The 21296-nt window shown below is 33.2% G+C and overlaps 1 protein-coding gene across 1 annotated transcript; it reads left to right on the top strand.

Annotated features, from left to right (window-relative positions):
* Nucleotides 1–10706: 10706 nt before the first annotated feature.
* Nucleotides 10707–19080, top strand: LOC18096541 (uncharacterized). Its single transcript, XM_006386798.3, has 11 exons — nucleotides 10707–11094; nucleotides 11445–11825; nucleotides 11948–12084; nucleotides 12805–12918; nucleotides 13039–13122; nucleotides 13903–14082; nucleotides 15033–15174; nucleotides 16556–16716; nucleotides 16797–16923; nucleotides 17072–17152; nucleotides 17326–19080. The coding sequence occupies exons 2-11, from the start codon at nucleotides 11514–11516 to the stop codon at nucleotides 18658–18660; spliced, it is 2673 nt and encodes an 890-aa protein (XP_006386860.1). The 5' UTR covers nucleotides 10707–11094; nucleotides 11445–11513; the 3' UTR covers nucleotides 18661–19080.
* The last annotated feature ends 2216 nt before the right edge of the window (nucleotides 19081–21296 follow it).

The raw sequence follows: 21296 nt of genomic DNA, 5'->3' as shown, positions 1-21296 counted from the left end.
GACAATGGGTCATTGAATAATGTTAAATACTAGTTTTTTGAATAAAACACAATTAAAAAATAAAAAATAATTTTTATTTTTTATTTTACTGAGTCGGACCTAATTCAATGCATTTAAAGTTTTGAACCAGTCCGGCCGGAACCGGTCAGACTGGAACAGTGTATGCTACACTGTTCATGCTAATTAATTGGTGTAAACAGTGTATGCTACACTGTTCATGCTAATTATTTAGCATGAACAGTGCGTAAGAAGCAGCATTTTGCTGCTTCTTCTTTTCCTGTGTCTCGAACGTAAATTTACGTGGGACTCATACACAGTAAATTGTGTTTTTTTATTAACCAAACAGGTTGCATCTGCGTTTTAAATAAAACGCAGACGCAACCTCGTTACCAAACGGACTCATAGCCTAACCATTCTAATGTCAAAACAAAAATTATGCATTTTATTTTAATATTGTGAACACGTCTTATGTATAAGTTTGTAAACTCTGATATCACAATAGAAACAAAATAATTTTTTTGGTATTTTAAAAATTTAGGCCAAGTTCCCAATGAACTTAATAAATTTGTTATTAAATCCATGATGTGTGCAAAAAAAATATGAAACTGTGTTTTTGTTTTTGAATTTTTGCTATTTTTTCAAGAATGCTAGTAAAACCCAATTTGGGATCGACTCAAGGTAAAGTCCAAGTCACGGGTCAACCACATAAAACAAGTTGATGGGCCAAGGATTGGGTTTTGACCAAGTTAGCTCATGTCAGGAGCGCACGGGTCCGGTCCTTTGTTGTATTTTTCTTTTTTATTTGTGTTTTTTGCCCCTAAAAAAATATCAGATTCACTTATTCTTTAATTTTAATATAGTTCTTAAATACTATTATAATTTGAATTTTAATATTTTTCTAAATAATTGAGTATCTAATATGAAAAATAATAATACTAATAATAAATTATTCATGAAATTTTGATTCAAATTGTTTTTTTTTAGTCTTAAAAATTTTAAATAGATTTTGAAAAAGATTTTATCACATTTATGTTTTTTTCTAGCTTTTAACCACGTATAAAATATGGATATACTATTTTAATATTTTTTATTAACTTGTTTTAACAATCATAAACTTTTTTTTAAGAAGACCAGTGATTCTTGTTAAAAAATATTGTGTTTGCTAACATAAACAAGAGATTTTTTTATAGAAAAATTGATCTCAATGGAAAACAAAGTTCAAAATGATTATATTTTTTAGTTTAATAATAATGTCAAACCATTTTCTAAAACATGAACCTTTTTTTAGGTTTGAAAAATTTTTGGTCTCCTCGGTACATAACGTTAGTCCATAAACTAATAATTTTTAAATACACTGAACAACATATGCATAAACAACATTCTTATGGAGCAGGATGACATCATTGCTCAAAGTTTGATTAAGTGCGTGTTTGATATTGTGATGCAATGTGTTTTTTTTTTTTCGTAGAGTGCACTATAGATGTAGACTCATTTTATTGTGGATCGTGGTAGTGTAGTGACATTTTTACCCCTGATGTGTTAGCAAATTCAATCATGTTAGAAGGGTGTTTTCAATTTTCTACCTTGTTTTTTTTCTCTTCTTTATTTTATGGAGACGTGGCTAAATAACATCCAAGTCTTTTCTATAATCTTCTTTTTTAACAAAAAAAATAAATTTATCTCTTTCCTTTCCTTAGCCAAAAAGACTACAAGAATGACAAACAAAGAAGGCGAGAAATTGAAGAGAAAAGCTATGGATACCGCATCAAAGGAGGAGGTATGATGAGAAGACCCCTTACACAATTTTCTAGACCCGGTCCGTCTTGATGGGTTGACCCGGGGGCTTGACTGGGTTTGAATCTAGCAAAACTCAGGCTTGCACTAGGCTTGGAGAAAACTGTCTGGCCTGCCGGGTCAACCTGAAACCTGGGTGATCTGGCAAAATCTGGAAGAGACCTATTTTTTTCCTTTCATGTCCATTTTTTTGTAAGTTGAGGACCCCCCTCCCTTTCGTTGACATGTCCACATTGCAACATGTAATACTTGTTTTTCTCAATGTAACCATTTATTTTAACAAACTGAAAAATTAAATCCGTAATCATTGTTTTTAACATGCTAACAAACATTTTTACATTGAACATTGCCAGGTAAACTATGTGGTTCTCTCTGGGGATGGAAAATAATAAAATACTATCAATTAAGACCAAAAAGCATGGGTATTGCCTCACGCGTATGGAGAGAGCAATAAGAGATTTTCCACTTGCTCAGCTCAACCATATGCGCGTGAACCTACCATCATTTCCTTGTTGGTTCCTAACTCATATCAAAGTTCATTATATAAACACTAGAATAAGGTTTTATTTTTTTTTAATATGGTATTGGAAGCCCATTACTATATATATTCCATGTCATAAGAAGAAAGTTATATTTTTCAATGTGTAAAATGATAAGATATTATCTTTCCAACGTGGGATAAAAACACTTATATTAAAACCTTAAACAATTTTTTTAAAATTTTTCCAGGTTGACCTGGTTCAATCCAAGCAACCCTAGGACTCGACATCTTGACCGGGTCAACCCCTAGGGCGGGTTTAATAACTATACTTTGAAATTATTAATATTTTTAATTTATCCCTATTTGTTGTTTGGTTATGCCCTTTTAATCTCAACATTTTCTTAACTTTATTGTTTTACCTTTTGATGTTTAGGAATCCTCATCTTCTAGATCTAAAAATTCTTCTCCGCTCCCATAACTTTTTGTTTATATTAAATGTGTTCAGTTCATGGAATTCTTTAAATAAGCAATTGGATTTCTTAAAATTTTATGTAATTGGATTTCTTGCCATTGGATAAAAGATTTGACCACGAGTTATAGATTTCAGAAGGGTATTTGGATTTTTGTTTGATTATTTCCATTTGGTTATAGGAACATACAAATTAAAAATTTAATGGTCTCAAATGTATAGTTATAAGTTGCATAGCTCAGAGTTCTTCAAAAGATTTTAGATATGTTAGCAATGGAACAATTTCTTGCAGTTGATCGTTTAGACTTGTTCTGTCAATATTTTTTCATTACTGGTCTTTTTAACTTTTGTAAATAAGCATTGCAGCTACCTTATCAATTTTTAATAGCTATTGATTTCTAATCTAGGCATTTGAATTTAATGCTTGCAGGTTCTTTTTAGTTTTTTTTTTTACATAATATTATTTTCAGTTTTGAAACAAGAAAGGAAGAAAAATGTCAATATGTTGAAGCATTCCTTTTAGGTTTAATGCTTATGTATGTGGTTTTTTTATAGCTTAATTTTGTCATCTTTCGTATGCTTCGAGAAAATCTTTGGTTGTTGTATTTTCCAATCAATTTGTATTTGTTTCGCATTCAACTGTTGTTTTTTTCTTCTGACTTTTTTAATTAAAAAATGACTTGTTCATGATAAGAGTATAGACAATGCCCTACCAAACCATAAAAAAAATCCTTTAATGGTGTTCCCCTTTATTATTTGGTTTTGTTACAGTTTCATTTTTTTTTTATTGGTGTTAAGATGCTCGAACATCCGTCTTGAGATTTTTTTTATTGTGTGCAATCTATTATCTATCTCGAATGTGATTGATTTTCAGTCGTTTTGGAATCTCTTTCCACCGCCATGGATTAACAACTATTCAAGAAATGAGTTGTTTTCACCAAATCATTACACATGTTCATGAGACGATGATGACTGATTTATATTACTTCTTCTTACCACTGCTTGAATTTTCTTTGTTTTATTTTCCATATTTCTCTCACTATTATTGGCTGTTTTTCCAACAAAATCACAGCTCGGGCCTACCACCTAATGATTGATTAATATTGTCACATCTGGACATCGCGGTGACCGATAAAATTTTTTTATCTCGATACGGAAAAATAACAGATATCTGGCATCTTGTTCTTTTTGGGAAAAATGTCTTGTTCAAGGAGTCGCTACCTAGTATTATGGTCACTATAAACCCTAACTGGTCAACAGAGATTCTATGGTATGGGACTGGTTACGCAAAAGGGAAGATGCTATCACCCCCTAAGCGTCCTACCTGAGGCAGGCTGTATTGCTAGTTTTGTCTCCGGTGACAAACCAGATCACTAACCCCAACACACTCTGCTCCACATGGAAGAGGACATGTCACATGACAATGTTTGAACTACACGGCGGGAGGGTAGTTTTGGACAAATGGAGGCACTACATGTGCCTCTTGAAGTGTGCGGAGGTCTCCAATATACCTTTTGTTGTAGTGCATGCACCTGTCCTTTTTTGTTCGTTTGTTTTATTTAGCCAAATACCAAATCGTTAATAAGCTGACACGAAAACATCACTATCAAAAGATGAAAAAGTCATTTGACTTTGGTTTTAATTTTTTGTTTTTAAGGGAATTTTGATTGTTTCACTGTATTTTTTAATTATTTATTACTTTTTATATTTGGTCATGTAACAAATTACTTTTGAACTGACATTATAATAATGAAAAAACCACTGTGAAAATACAAAAATTCCCTTGAAACAAGTTTTATTTTTTTTGTTTTTAATCGTATTTTAGTTTTTTTATTATGTAATTGAGATGAGTAAAAACTTATTTGTCATCGATTAATTTCGTAATCACTAATGAGTATTGTGAAAAGACTTTAATATCCTTGAAAGCTATGGGTGTTCACGGTACGGTTCGGTCTGGTTTTAACCCAAAAATTCAACCGAACCGGAAAATAGTATTTCTTATTAATATAACCCGAACCGAACCGAGAACCGGTTCAAACCGAACCAGTTTTGTTCGGTTCGGGTCGGTTTTTTAGCATAAAAACCAGAAAAACCAGACTCATCTTCATCACTGAGCTAAATCAAAGGAAAAATCTGACATCAAATATCAATCTAAGCTATTAATCACAGCAACCACTTAGAAATTCAAGAAAAGCAACCAGCAATCAAAGTTTTCCACATAGGGGCTGAGAAGGGGAAGGGATGAACTGGGAAGGGGAAGGGGAAGGGGAAGGGAGGTCCCGAGAGAGCTGATTGACCATAAATTTTCTTGGGTCTTTGGCTTTTTCACCAGCTGTGAATGTCGTGTTGGCTTTAGCAAAGCCTTTTCTTTTGGGGTATGTAGAAAATCTCAAATCTTGCCTTCGCCCAGCACAAGGATGGAACTAGTATAAGTTATATTGTATGGATTTCTTGAATAATGGTTCCCTCGCATTTGGATTGTGAAACTGGAAGGGGAAGGTTGGGAAGGGCGAAATGGAAGGGAAAGCTTGAGGGGGGGTGGCGGCTGGAAAGGGAAAAAGTGATTTAGGGTTATGGGAAGGGGAAGGGGAAGGGGAAAAGGGGAAGGCTGGAGGGGGAGGGAAGGTTGGCGGCTGGAAAAGGAGAAAGTAAGGGAGAAAGTAATTTAGGGTTCTTGAAAGGGGAAGGGGAAGGGGAAAAGGGGAAGGCTGGAGGGGGAGGGGGAGGGGGGTTAACGGCTGTTAAGGGGGAAAGTGATTTAGGGTTAGAAATTGTTCTTTTTATACTTTTTTTTAAACCGGTTCGGTTTGGTCCGGTTCAATCGGTTTAAGCTTTTTTAAACCGGAACCAAACCGGACCGGCTGGTTTTTTTATTTTTTAATCGGTTTATTCGGTTTTTTCTATCGGTTCGGTTTTTTCGGTTAATTGTTTCTTGGTTTTTTCGGTTTAATCGATTGGTCGGTTTTTCTGAACACCCCTATTGAAAGCTATTGTTTTTAGTGAGCAATGTGAACGAGGCTGTAGCTATAATATTTTCTCAAGACTAATTAGTTCTTTTTAATTTGATTTTCTTATAACTTATTTATTACTTATATTTATCTTCATGTGTCACAGTATATATGAAGTTAACTACAACTTATTTTTTTATTTATAATTTAGCAAAAATAATCAATTAGTCGTCATTGTTTAAGAAGTTATTATTTAATCTACATGTATGTATGTATATTCATTCATAACTCAATTATTTTTATTAGTTTCATCTTTTATGTCTTTTTTTCATTTTCATTTTATTTTTTATTTTGATAAATACAAAGGGTAAAGGTATAAGTAGATAGGATGGAAAGTTTGACGAGAAAAAAAAGCATTTTTTGAACAACATATCAAATTAAATTAATCATGGCGAGCTTTGATCAAAAGACTATTTTTGATACTACAAGGATTAATAAATTTATTTTGATAAACGGGATGAAACTTTATTAACTACAATGGAATGCCAAGATGGTTATAATGCCATGAAAAAAAATTAGACTGTAGCATAGTTGTCAAATCTAATTTAGGGTTTGACTCAGAAAAAAGTTTGAGTTATTAGATTACAAGGTCAATTAGTAAGTCATGAGATCTATTCGAGTCAGTTATTTTTATTGAAAAAATAATGTTTTATTTGTTTTAAAAATTAAATTTTATTGTTGATGCGGCCAAGTTTGACATTATCAACAAAATCATTAAAATCTCAGCTGCATCAACCAAGTTTTATAGAGCCAATATCTTTTATGATTTAATTTAAAATCCAATTCATTCCGGACTTTGTATCATGATTTTTTCAAACTAGTTCACTTATCAAAACGAGTTTAACAACTATAGTTTTGAGGCATTAAAATAAATTTTGTAAAGATTTGTTGTAAGATTTAGGGGTCTCAACGACGTAAAATTTTATGATATACATGAATTAATTAGTGATATCCTTTTAATTACTCTATTAAGCTTACTTTAAAAAAAAACACATGTAAAATAGAAAAAATCAAATTCACGACTCATAAAAAATAATAAATATATCTCTACCTATGCTTTTTTCTCTCTATACATGTACATTACAAAAAAAAACTAAACGAGCTAAGTTTTTTTACCATGGGTTTAGATAGAAAAAACTATGGATTGAAACAATGTAAATATGATTTTGCCCTTGCCAAAAAACCTAATCAAGCCTGCAATTGGGGGTAAAAATATTTTTTTCATCATTGCAAAATTGATTAGGGACAAAATAATCCAGACATGTTTTTTTTTTGTTATAGTGTAATGATTATTTTGCCCTCAAAAGCCAAAAAAAAAATCTTTGGATGAGGGGCTCTTTTGTATTTTTTTATATAAAAAGAACAGTAGAGTTACGGTCATGCCCTTGAAAGACAAAAAAAATATACATGCATGGAGGCAGTAGCGGAGCTAGGATTATTTGTTAGAGGGGGCTAAAATTAATATAATAAGATATAATATTTGTTTCTTTGAATATTCAAGCCACGGATAACTTTTGAACCAATGAGACTGAAATCCACGAGGATGTTTTTTACCAGTCAGCAGATATTCAGACATCAAAAGTTGATATGACCCCAGATTAATGTATGCCCTTCGAATTTCATCTTGTTGATTAATTAGGTATTCCTAAATTTAAGAACGATTACTTGGATCTCTAATTAAATGAGCAATGTCAATTCTGGTAAGAGGTTGCTCACTAATCAACGCAGATTCTTTGTAAATTGAAGCACATTGGGGCTGCTCAGCCATAACTTGAACATTACACATTGGAGTTGATTCACTAGGCTGTGAGTCATCAATATTTTTTTTTAAAAAAAAATCAATTCTTCTTATTTTGTTCATGGTTCAACCTAAAATCAAAACATATATCGTAAGAAAAAATTGATAATTTTGATGGCTCTGCTAAAAACAAAACATAAAAAAAAATCCAGGCACAATCAAAACAAACCAATAAAATATATCTAATTAATTAGAAAAAAATCATTATAACAAGAACTCAAAAAACAATTGGTAGAACTAGCAGATCTGAGGAAAAAAAAGGAGCAAAAATGGTAGGATTATAGAAAAAATCTTATCAAATTATTAACAAACATCTCAAAACAAAACAAAAATAGATTTTAAATTTAAATTACCTTGTTTTGTTTGATGAAAGATAAATTAATTGATAACTCTACTTCAATTTTTTTGTAGAAAAATTTTTCTCATAATTTATGTTTTTATTTTTCTGTTTGATCGGCCGCAGAATTTATATTAGGGTAAATTAATTGCTCTGTGGCTCTGTTTTTTATTTTACAAAGCAATGTCTTTATATTTTTTTCTTTCCATGTATGTTAAGAGTAAATTGAAAATCAAAAGTAAAGTCACTGTAATAAGGCCACCTTAACCTCTTGGTAATGAAAAAAAATTAAAATGTCTTGAGGGGGGGCTCGGGCCCCTGCTTGCCCCCCTTGCTTCCGTCCCTGTATGGAGGAGTTTCTTCATCTTTTTTTTTAATAGTGAAATAGTGAAATTAACCTTGCAATACAAAAAAACAAAGGCTATTTCAATTGTTTTGTTGTTATTTTTAGGTCTTTGTAGGAGTGGTTTAGTAATTTTAAGTTTTTAAGTATTATTAAAAAAAAGTTGCTTGCACGCGTTAGTGGGTCATGGCCTCTGCGCCATTCGAGTGGTGTGTAAGAGACCGTGCGATGGCCAGAGTCTTGCTTCTGCGGTGGCGTCAGGAGTGGTGCATCGTCCTCTTTTTAGCTATGTGGCGCGTGCTCGCGGAGGAGGTCCAGTTGGGCTGCGATGAAGGCTTTTTCTTTCTTCTATCCTTTCTCTCTCATTTTCTATAAAAATGTGTTTTGAACTTCCAAAAAAACAATTATGTCCTCCATTTATAATCTCATTGATTTGATTATCTTTCTTTTAAATACTATTTATTTGGCTTTAAATGCTTTTTTAAGTTTGGAGTGTTTTCAATCTCGTCCATAAGCATTTTATTCAATTTGATTTTGTTTTTCCGATTTGGTCCCTCTACTTTCAATTGCTCTATTTCTATGCTTTATATTTTTCTTGATTATTTGTTTTACAATTTCATCCATTTTAATTTTATTACATTTGTTTTTTAATTTATTTTTTGTTCTCATCCTTTTGATTGCTATATTTCATATCCCTTTCTTGATTTATATATATTTTAAAAAATTTATCCTTTGATATTTAATTTCATTTGATTTTTTTATCCAGTTTTGGTCCTCGTTCTTTTAATAACCTTTTTTTTATCTTTTTTTTCTGTTTTCTAATCTAGCCTTTAATTATTTTCTCTCATTTTTTTATACCATGTTTGGTTTGCATTGTTGGGTTTTAAATTGTTTCATGATTAGATATTTTATTTTGTTATTTTTTCATGGTTGTCTTTCAACAGAGCAATCCTTTATTGAATTTTTTTTTTCAAATTCATCATTTGACATTTGATTATTGAGCACTTGGTTTTTTTTTTGCGCTTTTTTTTGTTGAGTTATCATGATTTTATATCCCGGGTACTAGATTAGTCAAGTTAACCATGGTTACCCCTAATTTATTTCCCTTGGTTTTTTTTTATGAAACTGGTTTTTTTTTTAACAATTTCATACTCTGAAGTTAAATTATTGGCCCTTGAGCTATATGATTTTTTTACTTTTCTTTTTGTTTGGTTATCTTGAGTGTGAGTTAATCAAGTTAACCAGGGTTAACTTGCATTTTTCTGACTCAATGTTTTTGTATTTAACTTTGGTGTTTGTTGATAGGTCATTCTCTTGAGAGTCTATTTTTTTTTATCTCAATCTCACGTCACGAGTGGTAGGTTAATCAAGTTGATTCGTTTTTTTTCCTTATTTTTTCATGATTTTTTTTCAATTTCATTACTATGCATTAAATTATTTGCCCTTGAGCTTTGTCATTTTTTCACTTCTTTTTATATTTTGTTATTTCGAGGGTAGGTTGGTCAAGCTAACCCAGGTAAGCTTGCATTTTCGTTCACAATGTTTTTTATTTAACTTGGGCCTTTTTCACCAGGCCCGCCCTTCTTTTGGAGGTCATTTTTTTTTATTTCGATCTCATGTTACGTGTGGCGAGTTAGTCGAGTTAACTCAAGTTGATTAAGATTTTTTCCCTTGATTTTTTATAGTTTTTTTTTTCAATTTTATCATTTTGCATTGAATTATTTATCCTTGAGTTTCATCATTTTTTTCATTTTTCTTACTGTTTGGTTATTCCGAGAGCGAGTTGGTAAAATTAATCTAGATTGGCTTAAGTTTTTGTTGACGTTTTTTAATTGAACTTTGGTTTTTTTACTAGGTCATCATTTTGATTTTTTTTTATTCCGATCTCATATCATGAGTTGTTGGTTTGTCAAGTTATCCCAAGTTGACTCGGATTTTTTCTTCTACTTTGTATTTTTTGAAGTTTTTTTTTTAATTTTCATCTTTGACATTAGGTTATTAGTCCTCGAATTTTATAATTTTGTTTTGTTTTTTTATAGGTTCTTTCGATCCCATATCTCAGGTTGTGTTTTAGTTAATTTAACATGAGTTGTCTCGGATTATCTTCATTTGAATATTATTTTTTAGTGTTGGAAAAAGTTTGGTCGCATAAAGCGGGACACCTATCTAGTGAGATTTATATTTTGTTTGTTTTTGCGTTTTAAAAGTATTTTTGAAAAAAATAATTTTTTTTAATTTTTTATTTCAAATTAATTTTTTAATATTTTTAGATTATTTTGATGTGCTAGTATCAAAAATAATTTTTTAAAAATATAAATGTATTTTTAAATATATATTTTTTTTTTGAAGGAAAAAAAAAACCTCTCTAGAAATATATAATGAATAACAGGAGAGGATGCAACAAACACCATAAAATTACTCTTCCAGAAGGACCAATTAGCCATGTTTTCATTTGTGTCAAACTATCAACTATACGGAACCAAGCAAGGGCAGGGTGCGATAGGCCGAGCCTAGTAGGAGCCATTGACTGATCGAAGCCGAGCCCGAAGCGCGCGAACGGAGGATTGAATGCTCATCCTAATCTTGTTAACCACCCGTTCGCTCCTCCAAGCCCTCGGCTTCACAAAACCACAGACTAGACTCGTCTCCTCTCCCTGTCTCTCAAAAACCTAGTCAATCAGGAGGAGAAGATAACCTTGACGACCTAAACCAAAATAATAAAAATAAAAATAAAAATAAAAATCTATTTCTCTTTCTTTTCCTCTCGTCGTCGTCGTCGCTCCCTTGCTTTGCTTGTGCGTTCAATACAGAGCAAGCACCCTCCACTGTTAATCCAAGGGCTGCCGGTTTCTTTTCTCTTCGAGGCATGTTTTCCGTTCGATTATTTAGGGTTTTGCGTATTTTCAATTCGAAAGACCTTATCTTTTTATTTTGTGTATCTGTTTTTTTTTTCCTTCTCAGTTTTTACCTGTTTCGATTATATTTATTCCGACCTTTTGTTTTTTGTTCCTTAGGTTGCATAATTGTATTGTCTGATAAGATATTTTTTTTTGTTTTAATTTCGGGTTTTTTCAGCTATTGCTGGTTTAAATAATTATAATTATATAATATCCTTAATGCATTATAGAAGTTTGAACTTGTTGATTAATTAATTGATTGAATGATTGATTAATATTTAAAGTAATTTTGCTTTTGCTTGTGGATAATAACACAGGTTTATGCTTAAAAAATGTCGCTTTAATCTTCTACTGAGGATTGATTGTTGACATCTTGTGCTGTGCTGATGGCGGCTGATCAACGGAGAAATCGGCTTAATGGGGCCAGCCTTGAGGGTTGTAGTTCCTGGGAGCCGTACAGAACTAAAAAGAAGAAGAAATCGAAGCATGATTTGAATGCAAAATCTCTTATTTCTCTTGAGTGGGATGGCAACCGAAAAAAGGTTATTGCCAAAAGGGAGCAAATTGGCATCAGTCAGAGAGATTTAAGGCCATTTATTGATTCTGTTCCCCAGTATCATAATCTTTTAGCAGATGCTTTCCCTGTTCCGCGAGAAATTTTTGAGTTGAAGAATTTGACGGAGGTCCTCTCGAATGAGGTGACTATAACTTATTATTATTATTATTATTATTATTATTATTATTATTTGTTATTACTTTATATACATATGTTTTCTTGCTTGTTTAATTGTTTTATACCTCTATGTGGAACCTGATGCAGGTTTGGCAGACTCATTTATCAGAAAATGAGAGAAACTTTCTTATGCAGTTCCTACCTACAGGACTAGGTACAGTAGAAGTTGTGGAAGCATTGCTTTCTGGGGACAACTTTCGTTTTGGAAATCCATTACTTAGATGGTAAGTATCGATTTTAGGAAGTTAGTTTTTTTTCCTTGGAATGAACCGTTTTCTTTTTTGCAATTCCTTTGGAGATATGGCAATACAGACATGCATGAATTTTGATTTTTTTCTTTTTGTTCACTGGTCAAGACTCTATGCAGGGATACTCTGTTTTTATCTTTCACGACCTAATAAGCAATTTCCATGTGGAACTAAAGGTTTTCTTCCCCTCCCCTTTCAAAGAATGCCTTATGATCCAACCTGGTTTGGGAAAGATGTGTTTGCATGGATATATATACGAGGAACAGATTTCACACTTATTTTCTTAGCTGATTGTTCTAGAGGAATATTGTCATATTCTAGATTTTTAGCATCTAAGTAAAGAAAAGAAGTATGAAAATAGCAGCTTGAAGTGGCTGGATTTTATTGGTATCTTCCTTTTCAATTGCTACTGCTTTAGTGGGAGCAAATTGAATTTTGTGTTGCAGCATCAAGTTTGTTGGTTCTCAGTGCTTTATCTTTCTTCAATATTATATGGGTTTCCATATCTCATAACTGCTTGACCTGTTCTTATTCTCCGGGATGACATTGATATGTGTGGGTTTCCCAGTATCAGAAAATTAAAAAATAAAAACAAGGAACTCTATTGTGGTTTTCCATGAAGCTGTATCATTTTATGAACTTAAGATCGTGGATCAAAGTTTGATTAGACTGTTTATGTGGAAAATATTGTTGCAGGGGTGCTTCACTTTGCTCTGGTAATCATCACCCTGATGCGGTTCTTTGTCAGGAACAGCATCTAAAGGCTGATAAAAAAGCATACTACTCCAACTTGCAGGATTATCATAATGAGTATGGCAGACTTCTTTGTTCATGTCCTGTTATTTAACAAAGCTGTTTGGGGTGATTTATGTGCCTTATGTTGTCATTAACAATGTTTGCTAAATTTCTTGGTTTTTCTGCTTATGGCAGCATGATAACATATTTGCAGAAGTTGAAGGATGCATGGGAAAGTAGCAAGGATCCAGAAAAGGAAGTTTTGCAGAAGATGTGGAGGTTCGTACCTGCTGCATGCTGTACCTTGTGTGTAAATTTCATGTATCATGTGCAAGTGAAGCAGGCATTGTACTTGCTGAGCCATCTTCCTCAAATGTTATTTTGCCTTTACCATGCTTAACTATTCATTCCTAAAATCTAAATGATATGCTCAATAGTCTTAATAAAGGGAAAGAAATATTTTGATCCCATCACGTGCATTCGAAGAAAAAATGGGAGCGGTACAGATGTGGAGTGTCATGTAAGTTGGTGGAAACCTGAACTATGATTTTAACTGGATTTGTAAATGTGACCAGTAATTAGTCAGTGGTTTCTGTTATGTTTAAAATGCCAAATGTTACAACTCGCCTGATTATAATTAGTTACTTGACTTAGCTGTATCTAATGACATCAGACTCCTTATTTGTGTTCTGGCAAAACCATTTGTGGACAAAGTCCATTCTTGAATAAAGAGAATTTTGGGTAGGAATCAAATAATGTATAATTCTCTTCCATGATTCGCCAATTACACTTGCATGCACCATACTTTTTGAGTACTTGATTATGTTTCTACTTTTTACTGTTGAAATGTGTATTTTATACTTTTATTTTTTTCATTCCTTTGTTCGGATTGGAATGGTTATCTTTTTAGGTTTTAATTCATTCAATTACTCATTTGGTTTTTGAAGAGTTTATGCAGCCTCTTCTTCTTATCATGAAGTTCTTTTATCAAGCCATTGAGGTTCTTTGATTTCTTCATATGATAGTTTTGATCTCATTTGCACATTATTTTTTCTTAAGGAGGTCAAGAAGTGATGCAGATAAAAGAATTTCTCCTTGCGATAATGAGTCTAAATTTCATGACCTTGGGGAGAATTTGGTGGTGACATCTGAATCCAGCTCCTTAGTTGCAGAGGAGAAAGCATCTAGCAGTGATAATCAGAGTTCTCCTGCAACAAAGGGTGGAGAGTTTCAAAAGAGGTAATTAATCTTTCCTCATGAAGTCTTTCTGGCCATGCATTTGATTGTTGTTGCTTTCAGTTTTTCAAGGTTTACTCAAGTGAGTTTTTTTCATTTCCCAAAACAATTGTCTGCACGTCTTTGATTTGTGAAATTTAATTCGAAAACGTATTCTTATGTCTCTGATTAGAGATCTTTGTAAAGGATCAATAGCTCTGCTTTAGTGTTCTTCAATCTTTGAAAGATATGAGTCAAAAGAAGGATAAATAAGCCTCTCTGTTAGTTTCAGATATCTTGCTTTACAGAGCTTCCAAAAATTTAAAAACAAAATCTGAACTCTGTTTGAGGGTCACTACTGGATTCCTGTACCCATCCCCGAAACAAAATCAGTTGGCTGATCTGGTTTGAGACACATTTTTTCTGCTTTACTATCTTCTCACCACCACTTATACTCCTGAGGTTATGCCCTTACAGGCTGATGTTGGAAACCTGTTTCAATCACCATGATTGTTGCAAATATTAGTATCATTATATTCTTTCTGGGAGGGTGGAGAACTGAAAGCCTTCTGTGTTCTTATTCTTGTGCTTTCTGTTCTCCTGATAGTTCTCCTGATAAAATTTATGCTATCCCCCCTTCAACAACACCTTCTGTCAAAGTAAGTAAATAAATGAGTTGTGCTGCCTTTGGCTCATGTATTTGCTTTTGGACAGTGCTGGTTGGTTTGATGCAGACATTCGGGGCTTAATATCTTTGACTTTTTAATGCTATTCTAAGCATTGTAATTTATTTCTCCCATTTTTGGCTCGAAGTTGCATACAATCTTTAGCAGGTCACAATTTGCAGTAGCCTCATATCTTTTCCTAATAATAATTACACAATGGGCAGAAGATCTTAGATCTTATGTTGCCCAATTTTTCTTGCATTCCCTGCACAATGGCATAAGAATCTCATTAGTCGCCTTTGGTCTCAGGATTTTTGAGAAAGGCTCCATGAAGGAGAAACGTAGAAAGCCATTGGTTGCTTCAGATCATGCAACTCCTGGAAAAGAAGACAAGATACACAAGCGCAATATCTACCGTAGCGATGGTGCCAAATACATGTCGTACTTAAAGGTTAGGTTTCTTTGGTACTTCTTAGTTGGTATCCAGTGCTTTACCTTCATAGCAGGATTTACCTGATATTTTCTCTACAAATTAAGAAATCTATAGGCAAGAATCTTTTTAGTGGGGTGGTTTTATATTTTACTTTTATTATAGAAAAAGCATGTTTATGTATTACTAAATCTTAATGCTCTTATTATAAGAAAATCAATGAAAATAATAATTTTTTGACAGCTACATTGTTCATCAATTGACCTGCTTCTATAATCATGGATCCACCATCTATGTAAAATGGATGGTTGGATTTGAAGAAATTAGATGAAAAAATCTAGAATCCACTAAGATACCTGGAATCCACCAGGCTAAACTTTTAAATCCACTAGGGATGCTTCTTGTATTTGCAAGGAAAATCTTGGTTCAAAAGATGCACAAGAACACATAAATTTTAAAACTCTTGTAATTTGTCAAACTAGCCTCTGAATACTTAGAACGTGTGTGCTAGGTTTCTGAAATAGAAAATAGGATTTTAATAGAAGAAAATCGGATAAACCTCCTATTTGGACCCTGTATTTTTATGAATTCATCAACAAAGCCTCTTTTATAAATCTGGTTCATTGAGCACATATATTTCTTAATTCAGTCAATTTAGTACAATTTGCCTAAATTGATAAAAAGGACTACTCAATGTGATGGATGGAGTGGATGATGTTATTAATAGGGATGAAAGTAAAGTTGATAATAACGACTCAAGAAGAGTAATCAGTTGGTTAGGGTAAATTCTCAATTTTAAGAAATTGTACTCAATAGACTGAAATTGAAAATTCATGTGTTTAATTGACTGAATTAATAACATATGAATTTTTTTTTTGTGTACGAATGGATGAAAGCATAGGGTGGAAATAGCGGGTTTAGCTGAAGAAAATCCCTGATAGTTCTGATGGTAGAATCTGAAAGAACATGAGATATTCTAAACACTAACTTTCCCACATAGCTTTGAAGTCTTGAATCAATGAAATTGTGAGTAAACAATTCCTTGTAATGCACCAATCACTTGCGTGGATTTTTCTTCAAATAATTTGAGGTTCAGTTTCTGAAGCAGTTAGCTTCACTCCTAAAACATTCATTGGAGTTATTTAACTTGGTTCTCCTGTTTGTCAAGTCTCATGTGTCTACACATTCCATCCTGCATGCTTAGGTGGCTACCACAATTGATGTTTCCCTTTAGCAATTAGTAACTGAATCAAGTGATAATGAACTTCACTTTTGCATATAACAGTAAGGTTTAAACATTTGCAAAATGTTGGAGATGAGGAAAATACATGCAATTCTTCTTGTTTTTTTTATTCTTTCTTTTTTTGAGGATTTTGTTGATAATCTGCATTTGATATTTCAGATAAGCAAGAAGCAGCACCAACTTGTCAAGAGCATGAAGCAATCCGGTAAAAGCATTCAATCTAAGTCTCTTAACTGTGTGTTAGGTGACCTTGATACTTTGCATGTACAACCATATGAAGAATTTGTGAAAGAGGAACATAAGAAGTTGCTGGAGCATTGGTTAGTTGGACTGCACCTTTTTTATGGACACAAAAATATATGATGTCTTCCCTCTCAAAATAGGATTTTGCTTCATGTAGGATGCAATTGGCACACAAAGATCTTCCTGCAGCATATGCGATCTGGAGACAAAGACAGTTTCAGAGACAGGAGATAACCAAATCTATGGAGCAAGAGATGAAAGGCAAATTAAAATATCCAGTGGAGGTCTGCCATTCTGGCCATATATATTTTTCCTTTTCACCCTGCTCCTGCGGGCTCATATCATTTTGTTGTATGTCCAGTCCAGCAGAAATTGTGTGAAAAACTAGAAATCTTCTTTTTCTATACTTAACTTGTTTGGTTTCCGAACCAGTATCTGGAGAAGGATGGCCATGAGACTGTGCTTCAGGATCAGAGTGATCAAGGTGCAAACAAACATGAAACCAGCTTGGAGGTTTATTTCTCTGTCATCATTATATTTCCCCCTTTTTCTTTTGCTCCATGCTTAATTATCCAGATAATATCATCTGTTGACCAACAAAACCTGTTCAACTCAAGTCTCATTGTTGTACGATGGTATAAATATTCTTGATTTGAAGTTTGACTTTCTTATCATTGGTTTTTCAGGATATGCAAGAACAGAACCATGAGATCATGCTTCAGGGTCAGAATGATCATGGAACAAGATACCAAGAATCTGACAATTCTGAGGATGGCATTTCTGGTTCTATCTCCCCACAGGATCAGTCTCCACAGCATATTTCCTCCCTTTCTGTCGGCCAGGATCTTAACCCTGTAGATATGAATATGGAAAATAATCATGTCCATTCAAACTCAAATTCAGATGAAGCTTCTCCACATGTATCTGAGTACTCAGGCAGCATGCATGCTACAGATACTTCCATCAATCAGGGAATCCCTATATCTTCTTCTGGTGGAGATGTCTGGTCAGCAGCTAGCATACCTAATTCATATTATGATTCTAGTGCAAACCATGAATACACATCTACTGGTGGATTGTCACTGCCACATCAAGTTAATGAAGAGCAACGTTCTCAATTAATTGATTTGGGATCTAAAGTGCATGAAGAAGATGCTGGGAAAGATTTGTTGCACGGACAATCTGATGATGGTTCTTTCAGCTCTTACCCAAACCATGATCGCAGTGGATTGCTTCAATCTTTGTTCAAAAGTCAGGCAATGTTACCCTACCATAGTGAACAAAAACAAAACGGGCTAGATTTTCAATCACCAAATGGTGTTATAATGCAAGATGGCCAGTTTACAGGAAATCTCCAGGGGCAGCTTCAGCCTTTGCTGTCACTTGAACCGGGACAGAAGAGGCACACTGAGGATTACTTGCAACAAAATATAACAGAGGACATTTATTCCGAGGGGGGAGGGTTCTTGATTCCAAGACAAGGAAATGCACCACCAGTCATTCTGCAAGACTGGAATGTTAATCCTGTTCGTATGCCAGCACGGCTCCAATCCCATCTAAATGATGGTGGATTGCTAACTCAGAACTGGTTCTCTGGGGAGCATCAAGTTTGCAGGGACTGGACTGGTGCAGGTGGTCCTAGTGTCTCAAACCAGAGCATTGGAAGTAATGCAGATCAAAGCCTATTTAGTGTTCTATCACAGTGTAACCAACTGCATACGAGAAACCCCATTAACCAATTGCGTTCAGGTAGCCCTGTCAATCAGCGTTCAAGTGGTCCCTTTGATTTAGTGGGGTCTGCTGAGCAGTTTGTGTTGCCGAGGAACTATGGTATGGTGAGTGGGGTTACTCCCAGGATCAGTAATACTTTACCACAAGCAGTTCACCCACTTGACTACTTTGGTGGGCGTGACACTGCTAGTTCCCTGATGCCTGATGACATGGGATGGATGACTTTGCCACACAATTCTGCTTTACATGATCCAGTGGGAAAACCGCACTTAAGGTCATGGAATCAATGAATGTTTTTCCTCACATTTTTGGCAGGTGAAGCTCAAGGTTACGATCATGAGAAGAAATGCCAAATTCAAGATGTAAATCTTGACTTGTTACCTATAGAGGTTGTGGGAAGAGACTTTTGAGCTTATGCAAGACTTGCAGAAGTGCAAAATCTCGCGACAAATTCCGAGATAGGTTTTTGTACATACTTTATACGAGAGCCAATTCAAACAGCATGTAAATATCCAGATGTTAGATAGGCAGGTGAGAGCAAAGATGAGGAAGGATCAAAAAGGTTCTGATATCTTCTATCTGGTAGGTAAGTTACACCTTGCATTTTTGTTTCCAGTCACATTTTTTTTCTCCCTTTGTTGACCGAGAAACATCTTTCAATAATTTTTAAGGCTATAAATTGCCAAAGGCTCTCGCATCATTGTTTTTGATTTACTGGTTTTCGATTCTTTCATTTCTTGCAACCTAGCATACCCAATTTACTTGCGATCTCTGTTAAACAAAATACTTCCAAGAGTCTGCACATACAGGATTTTGCGTGTTCGTTTTGTGGGAAGCTATATGATCATCTCGTTGTTGTAAAACACACAATCATCACACACTGGCAGAATATCTAGGTGGTGAATGGGACCTTTTGTCCCGTTAGAATGGTGTACGGAATAAAGCCAGATAAGTAGATATCAATTGACCCTGTTTGCACGCTGACACGCCGTGTTTTTTTTCAAATTATTTTTTTTGTTTTAAATTATTTTTTATGGTGTTTTGGGATTGTTTTAACACGATAATATTAAAAATAAATTTAAAAAAGAATAAAAAATATATTATTTTAATATATTTTCAAGTAAAAAAATTATTTGAAAAACATAACGATTACTAAAATAACTTGGCTGTTACCGTTATTATTTGAAGCGTCTATTCAGTGTATTGAAGGTTCAAGGCCTATGTGGTATTACTGGTCTGATGTGTGATGTGCTGCGTTGTGAATTGAGAGTATTATTAGCTGCAAAAACAATGTGGTGTGCTGCTTTATGAGTTGAAAGTAGTATTAGCAAAAGCAAATATGTGATGGCCTGGTTATTGTGCTTTTAAAAAATGGCATCCTTACTTGAGAAAAGAGTGAATCTCACGACAAAACGCATAGAGTTTCTTTGAAATCAATTTTTTTTTTGTTTTTTTGCTTTCAAAATAAAATTGAAGCTAACCAAATATTGCATTTAAACAAAGCAATACATTTTTTTACCAAACAAAAAAAACAATTGAATCCGTGTAATGTCAAACTCATGATTGTGTTCGTGTGATGTCAAACTCCATGAGCTTACCAATTTAACTCGGGATTTGAGTTAAGTCAACTCGGGATTTGAGTTAAGTTAATTCAAATTCTAAAATGAAATATAATAATTATAAAATAATTTAAGTTAAGTCAGCTCAAATTCTGAATCAAGAATAATAACTATGAATCACTAAACCGATCAATTTACCAATCATGTTTTCTCCTTGGAAATTAAGATACACCAAGTGCCTATATCATTCCTTGTGGTTTTCTCATTGTTTTGGAAGAAATGTACAGGATTAGTTTTCCAGCTTTAAGCTATCCCTTAAATCCAAAAAGCGAAAAAATAAATAAATGAATTATTTATGAGAGAGAGATGATTTGGATTTTGAGGTGCATGACAAATTTCATTTTTTAAAATGATGAATATGATCTTCAAAATCATATACATTTCTTCTATGTGATATTTTTATTTTTATTATTTTGTTTTGGACCATAAAAATACGGATTGTTTTAATGAACAATATTTCATTTCTTAAATTTTTTTAATTACCCAATGTTAAAACTTAAATCTCAAATGTTATTAGATGGTTTAAAAATGAGGTACGACAATTTTGGAGTTTTAGATTAAAATTAATTTCAAATGTAACTCATTTTTCTAGATTTTACATATATTTATATTCCACAATTATTATTTTTTAGGAAACATGTATCTATCAAGTGATTTTAATGGGATACGTTGAGAGTTTAAAACACCTTATCATAACAAAAAAAAAAACATGAGGAAAAACGGAAGCACAAAAAATAAAACCTTTTGAAATTAAAAGAAGAAGAAGAAGAAGAAGAGGACACCATGTCTATAATCATTAACAAAAACTAAAAAGGTATAAGGTCAGCCACTGCTCAGTGAATCTCCTGCCAATTTTTTTTATTTTTTCTTTGAATTACATTATTTTACGCTCTAAATATGAAATCAAGCTTTAAATTAAAACACGGATAAAATTCATAACTTATTTTAAATTTATAATAATTTTTATTTTGATTCAATAATTTATTTTATTTATTTTTCAATCTCTAAATTAAAAAAAAATAATTGCTAGAAAACCGTGAAAGAAAATAATTAATTGTCGTGATATTAACACAAAAAATGATCAAACTTGGTTTCGACGAGGAGAGTTTGGTTGTGGTAGATTTTTTAAAGCCTTGGTATGCTGGACTGAATTTAGTTACAATGACTCGAGTTTGGAGGTTGGAGTTTCACTTGATAGATTGAGTTTAATGATAATATCAAAGAATTCCTAGAAACTTGGATATTCTTTTCTTATGTTCAATTTTTTTCAATCCAACCTACGTCATAGCACGAGAAGTGAACTATGT

The sequence above is a fragment of the Populus trichocarpa genome, chromosome 2, assembly GCF_000002775.5.
Source record: "Populus trichocarpa isolate Nisqually-1 chromosome 2, P.trichocarpa_v4.1, whole genome shotgun sequence".
Classification (NCBI taxonomy): domain Eukaryota; kingdom Viridiplantae; phylum Streptophyta; class Magnoliopsida; order Malpighiales; family Salicaceae; genus Populus; species Populus trichocarpa.
Note: the sequence above shows the minus strand (reverse complement) of the source record. Positions and strands in the feature narration are given on the sequence as shown.

Excerpts from the sequence above, each read along its gene's own strand:
- LOC18096541 (XM_006386798.3), top strand. The coding sequence starts at position 11,514 with ATGGCGGCTGATCAACGGAGAAATCGGCTTAATGGGGCCAGCCTTGAG. Across the intron at positions 11,826-11,947 it reads CGGAGGTCCTCTCGAATGAG|GTTTGGCAGACTCATTTATC; the intron begins GTGACTATAACT and ends AACCTGATGCAG. Across the intron at positions 12,085-12,804 it reads GGAAATCCATTACTTAGATG|GGGTGCTTCACTTTGCTCTG; the intron begins GTAAGTATCGAT and ends ATATTGTTGCAG.